The sequence below is a fragment of the Nipponia nippon genome, unplaced genomic scaffold (genome assembly GCF_047370975.1).
Source record: "Nipponia nippon isolate SJK-2023a ecotype South Korea unplaced genomic scaffold, ASM4737097v1 scaffold_4, whole genome shotgun sequence".
NCBI lineage: Eukaryota > Metazoa > Chordata > Aves > Pelecaniformes > Threskiornithidae > Nipponia > Nipponia nippon.
The window spans coordinates 17,206,583-17,225,675 of record NW_028262358.1 but is presented as its reverse complement, the minus strand read 5'-3'; the positions used below and the strand labels follow the sequence as shown (position 1 = coordinate 17,225,675).

General features: G+C 42.6%; 1 protein-coding gene across 2 annotated transcripts in view; it reads right to left on the bottom strand.

The window, feature by feature from the left end:
* Nucleotides 1–97: 97 nt before the first annotated feature.
* LOC104018120 (lutropin-choriogonadotropic hormone receptor) overlaps nt 98–19,093 on the bottom strand; it is a 30,262-nt gene continuing 11,266 nt past the window's right edge. Inside the window, exons 4-12 of one of the 2 annotated variants that reach the window (XR_015708834.1) lie at nt 17,786–17,860; nt 17,162–17,236; nt 16,987–17,064; nt 14,220–14,288; nt 13,465–13,539; nt 12,059–12,244; nt 9,357–9,437; nt 5,264–6,773; nt 98–3,099 (exon numbers count right to left, since the gene is read on the bottom strand). Coding sequence is in view for 1 of the 2 variants with exons in the window: in XM_087776993.1 (XP_087633119.1) it covers nt 5,525–6,773; nt 9,357–9,437; nt 12,059–12,244; nt 13,465–13,539; nt 14,220–14,288; nt 16,987–17,064; nt 17,162–17,236; nt 17,786–17,860 (1,888 nt within the window). In the remaining variant the exon portion in view is untranslated. Of the gene's footprint in view, nt 6,774–9,356; nt 9,438–12,058; nt 12,245–13,464; nt 13,540–14,219; nt 14,289–16,986; nt 17,065–17,161; nt 17,237–17,785; nt 17,861–19,093 lie in introns of both variants that reach the window. The other variant, XM_087776993.1, reaches the window with a different exon arrangement.

Sequence of the window (19,093 nt, the reverse complement as noted above, 5' to 3'; positions counted from 1 at the left end):
AAATGTGAGTGGAAGACCCTTGAGCTCTCAATATATGAGAACTATTATTGTTTATTTTGTACTCTGTATGTCTACTGAGATGCAATGAATAGTGTGATTTAACATTAAAATGTGATTTATTTTCACTGTCAATGTAAAGTCATTTAAGTTTGCTTCTGTACATATCCACTACATTCTAGGACTACAGACCAGTAAGCTGTGAATGATACAAATTGCGCATAATAATAAAATGTCATCTCATATACACTTCTAGCAGAGTTGTTTTTGTGTTCCCTAAATAAAAACTTTGCTTAGAGAAATGTGTACAAGCCATGCATGTGACAGTAGCTCACCCTGCCATGAGAACTGCATTCCCAGCAGTCCCCAACATTAGCTTTTTGTTTGTTCCTCTAGAAATGGAGAGAAAAAAAGTTCTGTGCCCATAGGTTCTGGCTGTAGCCTTTCAGAGGCGCAGCTTTCCCCTGGCTAGCTCCTGTTCCTTGTAGGGCAGTACTGGAAACTGAATGGTAAAGCCTCAGCCAGGCTGACTCAGAACAGGACAATCCTGCTAGAAGGTGCTACGCACACCCCTCCCTGCTGGCTGCCTCCTTTACAGCTGCTGAAAGAAGACATCATGAAACATTTTGGCTATCTCTGCTCCCTGGGAGGATGGAGAGGCCGTGAGAAGAGGAGGAGAATAAAGGGGAGAGTTGGAGAGGAGGAATGTATAGAAGAAATAGGAGGAAAACAACAACCCTTGTTCATAATGGTACAAACCCTTGTGCTGATGCTTCCTTCAGGAGGCAGGTTTTTAACTACTTGAGTGTCTTGCATGCTCTTTTTGACATACCGCTGCTGTCCAGTAATTAAGATGGGATGCTGAACTAAGAGGCCTGACCCAAGCGTGGCATTTCTTTTGTCTCTTGTAGATACTGCTGCTGGGGGGTGAAGAACTGTGTATTCAGAGAGAGTTAAAATACTACAGTGTATGATTTCTTTTTCCCCATTCAGCTGACTTGTAGCTGCACTGATGCTACACTTCAGACCCATAAATGCCCAGGAAATGCAGCTCTCACCACATGACAGAGTGCTGAAATGTAAAAGCATCTCTTGCAGGCTCTGAGGTGTTCATGCTCCATAAATGTGTACATTATGAACTGTGGGACCATCTTCAACTTGGGCAGCATAGCGATGCTTCAGAGAAGACTGGAAGCAGAGGTAGTGCGGCACAGGAATCCATGGGACACGACGATGTGCACCATTCACTAAGCACCATGTCGTCTCTGAATGTTGCTTCTGAGAACAGATCTGGTTTTGCTAGTCACTATAAAACGAAGTGGCTGAAGGGTACCTAATTGTTAGTTTTAAGGATGGGCAGCTTTTTCCTCTTTGCATCTTGCTGCTTGTGGTGTAGACTCCCTCTACATGAAGGTGAGGAGTCAGAGCTCTGAGCATCCTTATGGCTGCCCATCTCCTCTCTCCCTGTCCCTTTTCAGACCTTGTTCCTCTGTGAATGGGTGCTGAGATGTGTGGGATAAAAGTACTAGAGAAGGAATTCCCCCCCCCCATCTCTTCTAAGCTTTACCAATTCATACTTATTACATACCTTCTACCTGTTGGCTTCATCTGCATCTTTATTCCATTCTTGAAACACTTCTTATGCTTTCAAGTTTTGCAAGTTAATTTTTATGACAGCTCACTGCAACCTCTGTGCAGTCCGAGTATGATATTGATACAGACTGCACATCTGGGATTGGAAGTATTTTTTAACACTGGTCTCTTCCCAAACTACTTCTAAGTTTTACGGGTTGGGCATTGGTGATATTTTTCATCCTCTTTTGCTTTTTCACAAATCACGTGTACTATCAGCAATTAAAATCGCAAAGGACTGTTTGCCATCGTTCCTCTGAAGCTGTGCTGACAGTATACATAGCTGGCTGTTACTCCTGGTCAAAGCTGACCTGCATCAGAAGGGATGCTGAACATGGCGTAGGTACGCCATCAAGCATCCCCTGGGTTTTCATTTAGTGGCATTTTCTAACCAGCACCTTCTTCATATGAAGGAACCTTAATGCACGGTCCATCCAGTGCCTTCCTGAGCTATCAAATACAGAAGCTTTAGGGATTAGAGTAGGGTTTTGCTCTCGCTATCTCAACTCTTCCCATATTTGAGAAAATGCTGCTGAATTCATAACGCTGCAGGTCTTCTGGCTCCCTCCAAACTACACTGCAGATACTCCTTGGGAGTGCTTGCAGTGGTTTTCCCAGTCCGGAGCCACGGACTTTCTGTTTAGACTCCTGCAGCAGGACTGACTCATTTTCTTCTGTCCAAGCATACAAGAATTGCCCTGCATTTTGCTTCCAGTGTTCCTGAATGAACGCTGGCAAAGACTTACAGCTTCGAAGAAGACATTTACAACTAAAATTATCTGAAGTCAGGAATTTTTATACTGGAAAAAAATGTTTCTTATTAAAATGTACACTCAGTTAGCTAATTACTGTAGCCTATGACTTGAGCAGTAATTGGATCAGAATGTTTTTGATCTGAACAGTTTACTGTATTAATGCTTTTGATTGGCACTGTTTACACGTTGCTGCAGATGTGATGGGAAGAGGTGTGTAATTCCAGTTATGGCCATTGAAGATACTTCAGTAAATGGCTGTCTAAAACTTTACACCAGAAAGAAGGTAAGTTTACCAAAAATAATAAGATAGAATAAAAAGTGTAACTTGTATGAGAAGTTTTAGCATGATTCTAAATCTTTATTAAAGCGTTGCTTTTACTTATTTGCTCACTTTTGTGTGTAGAAAAATTTGATTTGAAAAATTATTTGTATATAAATTACTTCTGTTGTTTGTAGGTTGTTTTTTCTTGGGTTTTTTTTGGTTTGTTTTTTTTTTTTAAACTAGCAATTATTTTCTACATGGTAGATCTCACTCCATTTACAGCACGTACAAAAAGAAAAATGCCCACAGCTCTCATACTTCGTTGCTGTTACCTAAGCAGCACCGTAAGGCAGGTACTATCAGTTGTCGCTATTTCTACTTCATTTCTCTTGCATGTAGTTTCCTTGTAGTGTTACGTGGTAGGTGGACAGGGTGTGCTTGTGAGCTCTTGTCCTGTTGAAACATCAGGTAAGTAAATCAGTTATTGCCCACTCAAGACGTCGTTTTGCTATGTCCTATATTGTGTGCAGGACTCTTCCGTGGGCTGTCTGAAGAAATGAGTCTCAAAAATCAGTTTTGAGATAGGTGACAGAGAAGCCTTAAGCCAGGTAGGGTTTTTTTTCCACCAGTGTCTTTAGTTTCTGTTATAGTTAAATATCCTATAGTAGTCCTGTTTGCTTATCTGCTAAGCTTAGGAGCTGGTGTGCATAAAGAGGTGCATCATATGGAATTTTTACTGACTGCTAAACCATAGAGTTTTAACAGTCTCCTCTGTTCTCAGTCCTGCTTCGTTCCCCCCGTGTGTGCGGACTGCTCGTGAGTACAGCTATGCTTACATACAGAGCTTTTATACTGATTGAAATCATGGCATTAAGCGGAAGGCAAGAGAGGGTCAGAGATGTTATTTCTAATTAACACAATTATAAGCTAATGATAAACCAGTCACTAGTACAAAGAATCGCTTTCATTAATGTGAAGCAAATTTAATTTGCTGTGCAGTGTTTTGGCAACAAGAGGTCTGCTTTGGAAGGCGGACTTTTACTTTACTGCTGTCACAGACTTGAAAGCAAAGGACTCAGCTGAAAAGGAAAATGTAAGAGGTTTAAAGTGATTGCAATAATACCATTTTCCTATGTATTGGAGTCTGCACTTTCGGTGGCCATCAAGAACTGTTAGGCTGTGACTGTTCTGGAGTAAGCACAGATCTTACAGAGCTGCACTGCTCCACTGACTGCAGGGGAGGTGCGTATTATACCAGCTGAGGATCTGTCTTCAGATACCGTGAGTATCATCTACAGAATGTGATCTAAGATGCTAAAACTTCGACTACAAGGCAAATAAAATGCTTTACCTTCTGTAAACCATAAACTGCCATGTGTAGGTCTCACGCTACCATATTGGTTTGATGAAATGTAAGCACTTACATGTTCCTCCCATCAGAGGCAATGTAACCAACTTGCCAAGAACAAGCAACCTAAGAAGAGACTTGATCTGCAGTCTGCAGCTTTTGCATCTGTTTTTGCCCACAAGACTGTGAACTTTTCAATAACTAAGCCCTTCATTTTCAGAAGACCAGGCAGTGCAGAACGTGGCCTCTTTAGGACGTGCCTGGGGTGGACTCCCGCAGGGATTCTGCCTGCCATTCAAGGCAATCCGCAGCTTGTCACCCAGTACAGATTGTTTGGCCCATACAGTGCAGGTAAGAGCTTACACATCTGAATCTCCAACTTCAATACAGTGCGGTGTTGGCTCACGGCAAATGAACTGCGTAAGGCCGACAGCTTATTTTATGCGGACAGGGTAAATATGCTGCAAAACAAAGGAATGCTCAATTCTTCGTTAAATTAGGAATGCAGCCACAAATCTAGATCTCCTTAGCATTAGGCAGTGCATGGTGAAAGAAAAGATAGATTTTTATGGGAGAACACAGTCGCTAAAAAGTAACTACTCTGCTTCATCAGCTGGGAATGGAGTTGGACTGTGAGTGCTGGGAGTCCCCAGTGCATCCCGAATGCCAGTGGCTCTGGTGATGCCAGAGAGTGGGCAGATGAAAATAATTCACGAGACTGTCCCTGGAGAGAAAACAAGGCAGCACTTATTTGCCTGTGTAGGCAGCAGCTATCCCGCTGCTGAGAGGGAACCTTTACAGCATATGTGATTTGCGTGTGCGCATGTATGATACACAAAATACAGTCCTGCGTGCAGCGGGTGGGGTTTTACAGCTATTGCATCTGTTGCGATTTCCAGATCATACGTGGTTGTGTATGGGTTGATTTTTTTAAGTAAATTACCTACCAGCTCAGGCTGAGATCTAATGTAAACTGTGAAATTGCTAGTAACAAAGGTTCAGCAGGTCAAATTCTCTCCTTGGTGACATCTTTACAACCTACAGCTTGAACACTGTTCTTTAACCGGGTGTAGGTGGCTGTGTAATTGGAAGTTTCTGTTGATGAAATGAAAGGAGGCATCTAGTTTAGTGCCCCTTTCTTTAACCCAACAATGCCAACACAGCTGACAGGAATGGAAAAAGAAGGCATGAAAGGTAGCAGACAAGCTTTAAATTCCCCAGGGAAACAGATCTGGAGAAAAAGGAGCCAGACTGCAGTCACTGCAGTACCTGTTAACTTCAAGAGCACCTTGACTGCTCCTGGGTTCCCCCCAAAGAAGAGTTTTGCCTGATAGTCACCTCCCATACCTATCGTCACAAAAGAAGAAAAGGGAAAATATCACTTTGAACGTCAGAACAGTTATGTTGCATAAGAATTATTGATTGGCATTTTTATTTATTGTGAAATGTTTAAGATATAAAAAATAATCCCTAGTCACTAGAATAATTACAGCTGGCCTTGCAAAGTGCTGCATCTAGTGATACTCTGGTTTAATTTTCATTGCAAGACATCTTGTCTCGTGCTGCAGGATACGGCTTCTCTAACGCCGACAAGAGCAGCAGCGCTTGTGAGGCTTTGCTGGGGCCTGGGGCTGAGCTGCCGTTCTTGCAGTTGGAGGTATAAGCAGAGAAATAGTTCATCCTGTAAAGCTCTGCTCGGCTCTTACAGCAACCAAGCTTGCTCATGAGCAGAAAGAAATCCCTTCGAAATGCTTTGGTGAAAATTGCGTAGAGAAATGGGTTTGCACAGGAGTTGACAGGGTAAAATAAAACTAGCAAGATCTTGGAGTTTGTCACTGTGATGAGAGGTACTTTAAAGGCAGCTGATATGGCAAAAAAGGAGATGGGAGCCATGCAGGTAAAATCCGTGAAGATCAGTATCGCCATTCTCTTGGCGACCTTGGTGTCTTTATTGGCAGCTACCAGCTCTGGATTCTGAACAGCTATGTAAATCTTAATGTAGCAAGCACAAATGACAATGAAGGCAACAACATTTAGCACTAAGATGAGCAGTATGTAGGCTTGGGAAAGACCCGTTTCAATATCCATGGGTAAACAAATGCTGACCTTCATGTAACTGCTGACCCCTAGGAGAGGCAGCACTGCTATTAAAATGGAGAATATCCAGCCACCGAGCATGATCGGCACAGCATGCCTCAGTCGTAGCTTTCGATCCAGCTGCATGGCGTAGGTGATCGTATGCCACCTTTCTATAGTGATCACCGTTAGTGTGTACACTGAGAGCTCGCTTGCAAACACGGTGAAAAAGCCGGCAGTACTGCAGCCGCTGCCTGTTTGCCAGTCTATTGCGTGGTTGTAGTACTGACCGCTTGTCTGGGCGTCAACAGAAGCAATGAGCAGCAGGTAAAGTCCCATGCAAAAATCAGCAAAGGAGAGGTTGCACATGAGGAAGCGAGGAACAGTGAGCTTGTAATGGCTAGTTATGAGAACGAGGAGTACAGTGAAATTGCCAGCAATGGCAAGGATGTTTATAAACCAGATCAGGACTCTGAGAAAGCTGTATCCCAGGATGTCTTCACAGGGATTAAAGGCATCTGGTTCCGGAGTGCATGTGAGTATCTTAGGCTGACAAAAGTCATACTCAAAGTCGAAGCCGGTCATTTCACTGTCATCGAAAATGGCTGAGTAGCTGTAAGGAGAGGTTTCTTCATCTGTTGCAAACAGGTACGTCTTCTTTTCTGCTGACCACAGCGATGTGTTGTAAGAGTCATCTCTGTAGCTGTTAAAAAAACAACACCCCCCGCCCCCAAATAGAAGTGAACTATTTGTTACATGCCGCTTGCACTCTTTTGTAAAATTCAACAGATAACAGTTGTTTTAAAAGTTACTTCCTAGATGTGTTTCTACAGGGTGTTTACATACAATTGGAGCCTTGTAAGGATGCCTTTTGTTTGGGTAGCAGCCTCGGAGAGCAGCAGAGGTCATAGTCACATCCACAGGAATGCTTTCTTATACAGCTTACTTACTGTAAGTACTTTATCTTGATTGCTTTCTAAGCGAGACATCTTTCTCATGCTGACAGTAGACTGCAGTTCAAACTACAGTAACACGCGAATTGATGGATTATAGGTTTGATGCATGTAGGTTTATCAGACAGTTATAGAAGCCAAACTAAAATAACCTAAGGATTTGAACTGTGCACCCTTACCTCCCTTAGGAAACGCACTTACCAAACAAAGTCCTGAGACCACGTATGACTTGGGAAGTGCTGAGGAATTTGATGTCAGCAGTATTATAAAGCGAGGAGTAGAAGTGCATGGCTAACTAGATAATGTTGATAGCTAGAAATATATTAAGTTTCGAGTGGACCCAATGCCTAATTATAAATATTTCTAGATGTTTAAAATAGATCTCTCTAATCTCCAGGCCATCAATAGTGTGGGGATAAACCTACCAAAGAAGAAACATTTTAAAAACAATCACTGTCCCTTCTGATTCCCTGCCAGAACAGATGCCTATTGCACAACTATCCCGTCATCCCAACTGTGAGTGTTTGGTGGGCAAACACCCCATCTGCGGTGTGAGACCTGGAAAGCACCTGTATTGAGGACAACTCTTCAGAAAATTGGTAGCTTTGGGATAACTTAAATACATCCTTAAACTTCCCCATCTACTGAAGCATGTACATTAAACTATTTTTCTGCAGCAGGGTCTTAACTGGCAAATGAAGCTGAGCTGCTTTTCGGCTATTCCTGTTGAGCAAATAACTTCCCAGTCTTGCTATCCTAACTCTTCTCTCCTTACATGAAAAACTGCCCAATGTCTTGCTTTTACTTGCCTGGCTTAAACTGGAGGAGCAGGGAATATGTTTGACTGTATTTATTAATAAAAAATGATGGTGATTTTCTGAGATGCCACGTAAACATGCTGCCATGTGCAAGCTGTTTTTTTTTGTCTAATACGAGCTTGGGACTTTCAGACGATCTCTGCTGTGGTTCCCAAACTTTTCAACTTGCAGCCTTTCAGCCTGTGAATCAGGACCTTACTTCCATTTGCTTGATATAATGTCTCCTCAGAGAATTGCTGGGATTGGGACTTACCAAAGCAAAAAGCTTCAGGAGCCAGTAGACTGAGCAGACTATTTAATACACAGTAGGAGTGCAACAGATACTATTCCGAAGCAGGGGGATTACTCTGGTGTAGGCACTGGTGCTTTGTGTGATCATATTCCTCACTGGGGTGTCACTTCACTTGCCTTTATAATGTGATCTAATGCTCTGTGTTTACCTCCTTGCCTCACCTTGCTTCTCCCCAAAGCCTCCCCTGATAGAGGCAGTATATTCTTGGTCTCGTTGACTGCCTGGACTTTGTCTTTTTGTAGTCCTGAAGTGCTTCAGTTTTGCAGTTAGGAGTGGAGTGGACAGAACTGACTGAGTGAGGCACTCAAAGGTGCTGCAGGCAGGCAGCAAATGAGAAGCGGTGAGAAGGGAATCAAGGCAGCTGTTGCTTTACAAAAGGCTGAATAAAACCAAATGGCAAGTGTACGAGGCCTCACCAACCAGCAAATGAGATAATGTCCAAAGAAGTCAGTATCCCAATGAATCAATTACGTTTCAGCTGTATTTAGTTGTTGGAATTTTGTGACCATAACCTTCTAGACTTTACAATGCTCTGACCCCATGTCAGGGCTGATGAGAAGTCCCAAGGTCTCCCATTTAGCTGTAGGGGGATGGATAGTAGCAAATCCTTAAACTCCTCCATTAAATACTGGATTAGAGCCTGTGTCATCCAGCATGGCCAACCCAACAGTTTTGACGTTAGCCTTTCTCATTGTCCCACTGAACACTCAAACAGAACCGTGATGATATGGAAAGACACATTTAGAAGACGAAAACCAATTGCATGGGTTCATCAAACTTCTAAATCAGGGACTCTATTTCTACCATGGAAAACTACTGACATACAGACTTGTAGTTATCCTTTCTATAGGCAAAAAAATATTAACAGTAGCAGCTCTTCTTTGAATCGCACAAACAACTGCAATTATCTCAGGGCATGAAAAGTCTCCATGCAGGCCATTAACTTTCTTAAATATTTCATCACTGTTTTGAAAGTCTTTCAAGAGTTCAGAAGAGAAGCTGGAGTGAGTAAAGCTCATAAAATTATGGGTTTTTTTCCTTTCCTTTTGAACATCAAAATCGCAAATCTTGGTTTAATGATAGTAAAATTACCACTGTGCAACTTGTAAGGGTGACTGAATCAGCAGCAAAAGACATGCTGTTCTAGGAAAAAACACATGAACAGCAGGAGGGGGAGGTCTGTATTTGCTACTCCCAGCATCTGTATGCAGAGAGGTACTTACAATATTTCCTTAGTTGGTTTCCTCATGGTGCTTTCACACTCCTTGGAGAAGTTGTCAAAAATGGAAAGCAAGGAATTTTGTCTGAAAGAAGGATGAAAAGAAAATTGAGTTTCAGTCTGGATTTCGGCCAAATTCTCATCTTCTCTGCAAGTGATCTTCGCAGATGTGTAAGGTAAGCTAGAGTTGGCCTCACGGCAGTGTGAACATTCACGTAGGCCTCTGGAAGCGGGAAGGAGAAGGCTTCAAATATTGCGACAGTAGGCAGTACCTCATGGGGGGTATAAGGATGGTCTTTCAGCTCGGTTATTGTTTATGATGTATTTTTTTTATAGTGAAGTAACTTGAGCTGGAATTAAAAGGTATGCTTTGCGTTATGAAATATTGTATTGAAGTGGGCCAGGTTGTCCACCGGTATGAATGGTAGCAGTTATTCTGCCTTTTAGAGAAGTGCATGTTAACAAATGCTGGGAAGCTGGCCTGATACTCTATTTTAAAACCTGTTTGGGATCTGGAGGTAGACTTTACGTGCTGGAAGTAAAGCAATTGGAACAGTACAAGTTGAAGGATGACATATTTGGCAAAATCTCTGGTTTTGAGGCTTTGCAAGTATGGGCCAGGTACTCTACCAGCGTGAATGGAAATGGCTTTGTCTGACCTCATTGCTGCGACAGTAGAAAGAGGTGGGAAAAAGGCTAAGCATTTTTGTGAACTCTTAAGAGAATCAGACACCTGAAAGCTTATAGAAAGTTTTATGTGTAATGAGAGAAATAAGATAGCAGTCTAAGCCCCTATGTGATGCTTATAAATAATGGTATTGCAACGGAAGTTGTTTTTTCTTGTAATTTTTTGAAGATGTGGTACAACCTGCTTTTTTTTCCCCCCACCACATTCAGGCCAGTGGAAGAAAGTCTAGGGAACTGAATGCTACCTTCCAGCTCTCTGATATGGCTCAGGGAATGAGCACACCAGAATTGTACCCCAGAAATCTCAAGAATATTTCGTTTGAGGAATGTATTTCCCTAATGTCTGTGGTGCTGACTTAAGTGAACCTGCTTGCCTGGTCAGATGTATGGAAGACCTTGTCACTATATCTCACTGATCAGTGAGTGCAGTCCATAGGTGCTAAGGAAGGGGATATGGGGCAGGGGTAGTAAAAACTGGGTGGGATGACCGTATGTAGAGTACAGGGCAACAGAAGGGGGTAGAAGGAGACAGAAACAGGCTGCAGCTGCGTGACCATGAGAATTCGTAACCACACGAAGACTCTTCCCTGGGTAACCAGGGAAGGTCTTGGGAGGTGTCAGTCTTGTGGTCTTCTGCTGTCATCAGTAGATGACAAAGAAAACAGACAGAGATCTCTCTCTCATTCCTTTGTAGCACCTGCTCACATAGAAGATAACAGCCTGTTGCTTATACAGGTTTTTCCCATGGCCAGGGCTGTGCAGATAGGTAATGCAGCTGCACTGCTCTGAGCCCTCCTGATGTCCCAGTTAGGAGGGAAGTCTACTTTCCTGATTTGCAGGGTTTCATTCTCCCAATTTATTAAGAAAACATTCACTAAATATAAGAAAGTGAGTTACTAAAGCACCTCTGTTTTTATAGAGCACGATCATGTTACAAAGTCAAACACCTGAAAATATAATATCAGAAACACAGTTATCTTCATCAGCATGAATAATCTTTTTTTTTTTTTTTTGTCCCAGAGTTGCTTCTGCATTTAATACACTCAGAGACTTGATCTGGGACTGAATCAGAATTCGGTACAGTAGCGGTGGAAACCCTTGACTGTAGGATCTTTGCTCTACTCTTGCAGAAGCAGGAACCACTTAGTAAAATGAGGTAGGCAGAGAAAGCGTAGCATCACCCCTAATTTTACCCTAAAGAATTGGATTCTACTCCTGCCTTTGCAGTGCAGTCCTGATGCAATGGCGTGCGAGTCACACAGATCAGGCTTCCCACAAATGACTGCTCAGTATGTCTTTTCTGTAGCCTTCATTTGAGACAGACGAGAAGTGTGGCATCCTCACAGCTTCAACTAAACTCATTTAGAGTTGCTTTGGCTGCCTAAAGCCAACTGAGAGTTGATCTCTTTAAAAGAAAAATGCTGAAAAATTAGCTCCAGTTGTCTCAGAGTGGCTGCCCCAAATTAGCGGATGTGAAGCTCTGCACCATGGTTTCCAGTTCTAGGGAGAACAATACTATTATTATCTGAAAACACTGAGTAACCTCTTTCTGTAGACTTGTGTCAGGTCCTTATTTCGGTGGGTAATTGAAAGCCTACCTTTTCTACAAGGTCATCATATCACCTGCATTAAATAAGCTATATTGCTAAAGGCTACAGGTTTTTTTTGTTTTTTTTTTTTTTTAGGACAATGTGCTATTGATGGACATATATCTTCCATGTACCAGTAGGCTTTTTCATTGAGATACCAAGAAAAATATAAGCTTTAAGCAAACTTAGAATAGTGTTCCTGCTGGCAGATCCTGGGCACAGGATGAGATCCATTTCTGTTCTAAAATAAATGGAAATAATTTTCCTGGCTTTAGCAGAGATGTGGTGCTTTGTGCGAGGGCTTGCTAAGTACCACAGCTTCCTTGTAACCAGAATAAGGATAATCAAACCTTGTGAGCTGAATAAAGCAGAATTGCCATGTTGGAGCTTCTGAAGCACTGAAATACAATAACGTGCTATTTGGACTTACTTTTCTGTCCTTAGATTTCGAAAAGCACAGCAGTGGCTGGGATATGTTAGAACCGCTTCCAGAAGACTGCTGAATTTATCCAGCGGTGGCAGTCTCTTTAACGAGTAAGATGACGTTGCATTTAAGACTTGAATGGCCTCGAGCCCGTAACTAGGCAGGGACTCCAGTGCCGTCGAAGAAATATCCCTGCAAAATAAAGAGAGCATTCTCTTTTCTTTTCATATAGATATAAAAATACCACCAAAGCATGACGGCAGCTAACAGCAACTCAATTTTTCACGAAGGTCTAAATCTGCAAAGCCACTTCAACACCTGATACCCAGCTCAGAAACGTGTTCTGTGAAACTACAGAGCAGCAGGCTAAGAGCAGCGGGATAAGAGCATCCCCGTGGCCCAGGAACCCCAGTGTGGCAAGAAGCTTGCTTTGTCCTGGAGAAATCAAAACCCACTGCGCCAGGCGTTGTGCTCTGGCCTCTCTGTTTGAAAGCCACTGTGCACGAAGCAAGTGATGGATCTTTAGGTCAGGGAAAGGGAGATAAAAGTGGGTGAACGTGACTCCAGCCGGCTTAACAGGTAGGACACCCTCCTGGCTCTCTTCTTGGCCAGGAATCTTTTAATTAATGGTTATTAATTAAAACACATAAATGAATCCATCATTCTTGCCAAGACAAACTTAAGCAGTTTGGCTTAGAGTAACTTCAGGGGGGCTGCTTGTTGGAGGAAAGGCCATCAACATGACCAAGGATTTTCAGAGTGAGGCCATTAAACAGGGGGAAAAAAGGCTACAATTGTGAAAGTGATATTAGTAATGCCACGTACTGTAAAGCACCAATAAAAGGACTGAAATGGCACGTGTGGCACAGAGTGCTATTTACAGAGTGACCCACTGTGTTTTATTGCATGGAGTTATAGCCAGTGCAGCCCTCCAGTGAGTACTTGATTAATGAAGCATGAGGATGATAATAATGTGTTTTATTCAGCACAGGCTTATATAGCATGCAATCAGCTAGTTCACTTTTATAATGAAATTCTAAAATTATATATTGTAAAAACATAGTCATCCTACCAAAAGACAAGTTACTTGGTAATGTCAGAATATAAGGCACAGGGGTAGGATCAGGAGGATCTGACACAAATAAAGCAAAGGACGAAGTATCTAAGGGGCAGAGGTCAATGCCAACGCTAGAACTGGCTGATAGGCATTTGTCACAGTGCAAACTGAGCCTTCTGCCCTATAATTTCATGGCATCGCGTTGACGTGTTTCCATTTTACAAGCAGAGGGTAAGAGATCAAGTCTCCTTCCAGACTCAAAGCCCATGTTTGCCGAGATGACGCAGCCCACGTAGCACAGCGCGGTTCCCGTGGGACACCTATAAACCCAGGTAATGGAGCGGCGGATACTTACAGGACGTCTGGCCCTGTGGCCCCTCTCAGGGCATCGTTGTGTATCCACCTGAGGTTCTTGTTGTCCTTCAGGATTCTGTGGAATCAAACATTAACTCTTTACATCTCTATTTTACAATAGCCCTTTTTTGGTTTCCTCTTCCCATCTATTTCCTCTTGATCCTCTCTCCCACCACAGCAGTTGCTTTTGTAATATCTGGCCTGAGAGTGCTCATACGTCTCATGTGACTTTTCCCTCCACTGATGCCATCAGACCGTTATCATCTATACTTAATTCTTATAATTTCCAATTTCTTCTGACTTAAACCAGGACCAGCCAGTCTGATTCCTTCACTGCAGCAGCAGTGTACAAAAATGCAGCAGAAGTTTTGCTCAAACCGAGTCTAGTCCCAGAGCGTGTGAGAGCGATTTAAAAACTATTGATGTTTCCAGATGTAAAACGTAGGTTCCTCAGTTTGGGCTACGGTTTCAAGCTTTCCACTATTGCTGCTAAGTTTAAGAATTTATTAGATTTTATTAAGAATTGTGAGCTTTTCTCATGAAAACTGCCGTGTTCTAAGGGATGGTGTTTGAGGAAAAGCAGGAAGTGCTGCAGGATGAACAACTGAGTCGCAAGGACACTGAAACACACAGTTTTCTAATGGGTATCAGGGGAAATGCAAGACACAGCCAGTTAAGCTGAAGGAAGAGCCTTTGCTTGTATTTGAACTATTATTTACATTAAAAAAAAACACGGAAGAGGGGAAACATACTCACAATTGATTCAGCTTTGTCCCATTGAAGGCATGGCTGTGGATATCTTCAAATCCATTTTTATATAATTTGCTGGGGATTAAAAAACCGAAAAAACGTGTAGGGGAAAAAGATTGGAAAAGACAAGAGTATGTTAGGTACTACAGGTTTCAAGTCTTAATGCTTTATTCATTTTAATGATTAGAGGGTCTAGCTTATAAAGAACATAAGTAACTATCGCATGACTTAGGTTAACTCTGAAATTAAGATAAAATTGCAGCTTGAATTCCCTAAGCACCTTCCTGTTTAGCTGTTGAAGAGAACTTCTGCTTACGTACAGATCCTCCCTCTGAGGGGCTCACCTGTGCCTACCTTCAGCTGAGATCCAGAAAAGACGACATTATTCCAGGTAAGCTCCTGGCACGCAGACAACAACCTGGAGGCAGAAGACCTGGATTTTGTGGTATCAGCATGTGTAAATGGAAGACTGCAAGGGCTAGAGAAGAGGAAAGCAACTCTGAAGCCCAGAGGGTGCTGCTAGATTGCAGATCCTCTGCTGATGGACAAATCTTCCAGCAGCCCAAGAGACAGCTTTGCAGAGAGGCAGGGGTGAGACGTGCATCATCCAGTGGTCAGTGAGCTATCAGCTCCTCCAAAGCACTGCTGCTGGGCTTGATTTGTGCCGTGGAAGCCTCACTGTCCCCTGTGCTGCACAGGGATGCTTGGTGCCACCCTGGGTTCTCGATTCCTCACTCTGGGGCCAGATAGCTAAAGGCTGGGCTCTGCTGCACCTGAAGTCCAGCTCTTTTCCTTCATTAGGAGATCAAACTTATGGGTCTGATTTCACTGAGAAAAATCCATTTGTGATATTATTAAGTTCATGTTTCCAATATCATGTCAATGTAATATTGTATTTTTCCTTTAATATTAAGCCCTAATAGAAATTTGGTGCAGTTTGTAAGTTAAACAAAACTTCTGTTGTTGCTTTTCCACTTGTTTTTGGGAGAGCAGAAACTGGGGCTATGGAACCTGCTCCCAAGAAAAGCTGGAAGTGTGGGGAGCGCCTGACTACAATTGATACGAGACGGGATCTGTCTCAGCACAATGCTGAAATTAGTGATTTCCTTAAAAACCACAACAATATGTAGGATCAATTTCCCCATCCACATGAAACACTAACTGTTGGAAAGACTGAATTAGCTATTTGTAGTGCAAAGCGTTACTGCAGGCTGACTTTACGCCTTCGCAGATTACTTGTGTTTCACCATGCTGCAACAATTGGAATTACTTCAGATAATTACAGTTAACTGCATGGGGTGGAGTTAACGTGTAGCTCTACAATTAGGAAGCTGCTGATAAGGTAATTCTTTTCTTCTTGAGGTGAGCTCCCTGTCACGAAAGAATGGGAGAAAAATGATCGTTGGCTGTTTCCTGACTGAGTTAGAATCCCTCCAATTTTAACCCACTTTGGGGTTACAGTTAAAATTGTGAGCGCCTTTCTCCATCCCTTGTATGTTCATTTTCTTGCATCATTAACAGAATCATAATTTTGCTGAAGTTATTTTGAGAACTTGCTGGGAGGAAAGAGGCTCATAAGATGAAATGATGCCCTGATCTAAGCAATTGCTCCTCTTTAACGTCGCATAGGAGCAGTCTTCAGTCACATTTATGCTCAGTTCCTCTAATGGTTTCAGAAGGTATTGGTCAATACATAAAATCCGTGTCGAAATTGCTGTCATGCTGGCACATCAGCCTGATGAAGGGCCCAATCCAGTCAACTGCAGTACTTGCTCATGTGCACAGCTCATTTGTGGGTGCAAATAGGCGTGGAGTTTTGTGCGAGGGTTTTGGTACACACTTGTCTCATCCCATTTGGATGTGTACTGCCTTTTAATATAAGTCTGGTCCACAAAGGCTGGCTTTACTAGCATCCAAATTGGTGTTTGTGGCTACAACACAAAGTAGGTGGCCTGCTGCTGCCCTCTGTTGCTCAGCTGGTCCTTCCTGGGAAGACCTCAGTTTCAGCCATGTCCTGCAGAGAGGCTCAGTCTGTGATTTTTCCTATTCCAGGACTTCTTTGCGGAAGTTTTTGTGAGGACAAAGGTGCTGCAAAATCCATATATGGTTCTTGCTGTGCTGGCAGATGACACCTCACCTTGGCTTTCTGCTGCTTTTTGTGTTCCTTGGGTGGGGCAACTCACTTAGCATCAAGCCCACCCGTCTCACAGGTGGCTGTAGCAATGAATCCACAGTTCATTAAAGGGAAAGTCTTGGTGTGGAGACTTGTGGGAATCAACGTAAGTTGAGTCAAGAGGAATCAGGGTAAGAACAAGCATTGGTACTTCGTACCAATTTGTTCTCTCCCTTCCTCTTCTTCAGAGGGACCCGTTGCAGCTGAAGATCAGCAGCGTTAGATCAGCCTGGATGGTCCCTGAAAGCACTACTTCAAGAAACCTCATCCCTGAGGGAGAGAGAGAGACTCTGGCCTCCAGTGCAGCTTTTGGAGTTTATGTCCTGTTGATGGTATTTTTAAAAACAATGTTGCATGGAAGATGAGGATTTGGATTCCTCCTCCTATTTTCTTTCCTAAGTGAAGTTAGCTTCTGGATAAAACCCTGCTCTTCAGCTTGAAAAACACCCCTCTGTTTCCTAAGCATTTCAAATTTAACTTGCAATACAGACATATATTGTATGGGGTTTCATTTCAAGATTTTTATAAAGTCAACCTGCTTTCCTCAAGCAGAAGTGTTATCCTCACAGAAGGAACTGGAACTAGGATTATTTTACTCACAGCGTCAGTGATTCATTGTTCATCCCCTGGAAAGCGTTTTGTGGTATAGTTGTCATACGCAAGTTATCACAGAGTTCCCTTTGGGAGGGGAAAAAAAAAAAAGGGTATTTTTGTCAGTGATCCAGGAAAAACATGGAGAAGACTCACAGCTGGGTTAGGTTGGGTCTCTACTTACAAAATAAAATGAGCTTCTAATGAGAAGATCTGTGTCAGATCTGGAAATTTTCTTATTCCAGTGTTACAAATGCTCCTAGAGAAAAGCATAATTCCTATTTACAGGAGAAAAGATTACCAGAGTGGATGCAACAAGAAGCCAACTCAGTAGGTATGAGTTTAACAATGTATTAAAAGGTGAGAGACAAATATAATAATTTTTAATTAGGCTCCAATTGTGTTTGTAAGCCTTATAAAAATTAAGTTTTGTAGCATCCTCAAGTAGTGTCCTGGAGAAGCAGTGTATGTTCTCTCTACATTAAGCACGAGGAACAGATTTTAGTTACTACTTTTGCATAGTCCCTTGTCTATCTGAAAGCTTTATTTGAGAAATAAGCACTTAGCAGAACTAATTTGCAGACTTTACTACTGTTTGTCCATTACTGCCCTGCCCTGGGTTACTTTATTTTCTTGCCTGTTGGAAGACCACACTGTTGGTTAACTGCACATTAAAGCTATCGTACTTTTAGTGTACCATAATGCATGAAAAACTTCTTTTTTCCTTATACTCCTTTCTGTAATTTGTCCACCCCTTTAGAGGGGGGAGAAAAAAGGCAAGCAGAAAAGAAACAGAACTCTCTCTTACAAGTATTTCAGCCTTGGAAGGTTTCTGAACGCTCCGTCCTCGATGTGCAACAGATTTTTCGTGTTCAGGATTAATCTGTAATGAGGGAAAAATATCTCAGTATTATAACTGTTATACATTTGGAAGGGTCCTGAATTTTGCTAGTGATTGGTCTTGTCAGAAAACAGTCAAGTGCAGAATATGGCAGAAGGCTCTCCTGCTGTGAACAAACTTTCTAAAAATACACCACGAGTGTATTTCGAAGTACTATTGGTAATAAAAATGGCCTGTGATTGTTAGGCAGCTGACAAAAGATAACAGCTCCTGAATTCTCACAGTTCACTGAGCTGAGATGATCTGGTTTGGATATCCTGGTCACTGGTGGGAGTTAGCATTTTGCCGTCGTCTGCTGGTTCTTTGGGATACGCGTTCTGGGCTCGTGGAGTGCGTAACGCACTGAGCTTCTGCTTTACTGCAGGGGCTCCGAGGCACAAGCAGGCTACCGTCGCGATGACTGTGCCTCCACCGAGTGGTCTTGGAGGTCAGGCTGAGCAAGGAGGCTGAGCTCCGCACGTGTGTGCGCATGCCCTGCGATCAGATCCCTTTGTGTCATCCCTTGTTTCCATCGTATTACTGATGCTCTGCCTAGCCAGGAAAGGCAGTTCCACAAATGGTTTAACCTCTTAGAGCACCATGGTCTTTATTAGAGCAGTGGCGAGCAGCACCAGATGCCTGCTTAGATCTGCAGAAACTGGGAGATGGAGGTAAGTGTGTGAGAAATACTGTTTGCTAGTGGTCAGTCAAAAAATGGGACAGACCCTCTCAATCAAGGAGTACTTTCTGCAGCTATACTCCCTGGGAAACCTGTATGTTTGCATAAAAGCCCAATAGCTCTAGCCCAGCTCCCTCTCAATGCATCATTTACAAAATTAAAAGGTTTTAGCATATGAAATTGCATCAAGAGTTCAAATCAAAGAACTACATTGAACCCACCCACCCTGATCATCCATTGAAAGTGGCTGTGAGTGCAGCTTGGGACATCATGCAATGTGAGACATGTAGAGCATTCAGGATTCAAACAGGTTTTCTTGCTAGCCTCCTATAGCTCTTTAATGGTCTTGCTTAGCTTTTTGGTTTCGGCAAATGACGAGCTATCCATAATCAAATCTTTTATTCCTTCCCTAAACCCACCATTGAGTCTAGTGGCAGTTGGACGCAATCAGAGGTAGATAACTCTGTATCTCTTGCTTGTGTGAACAAGTAACTGGCTTCAATGGAGTTCACATAAAAGGAAAAAAAAAGAAAGACTTATTTGTCCTCATTCAGTTG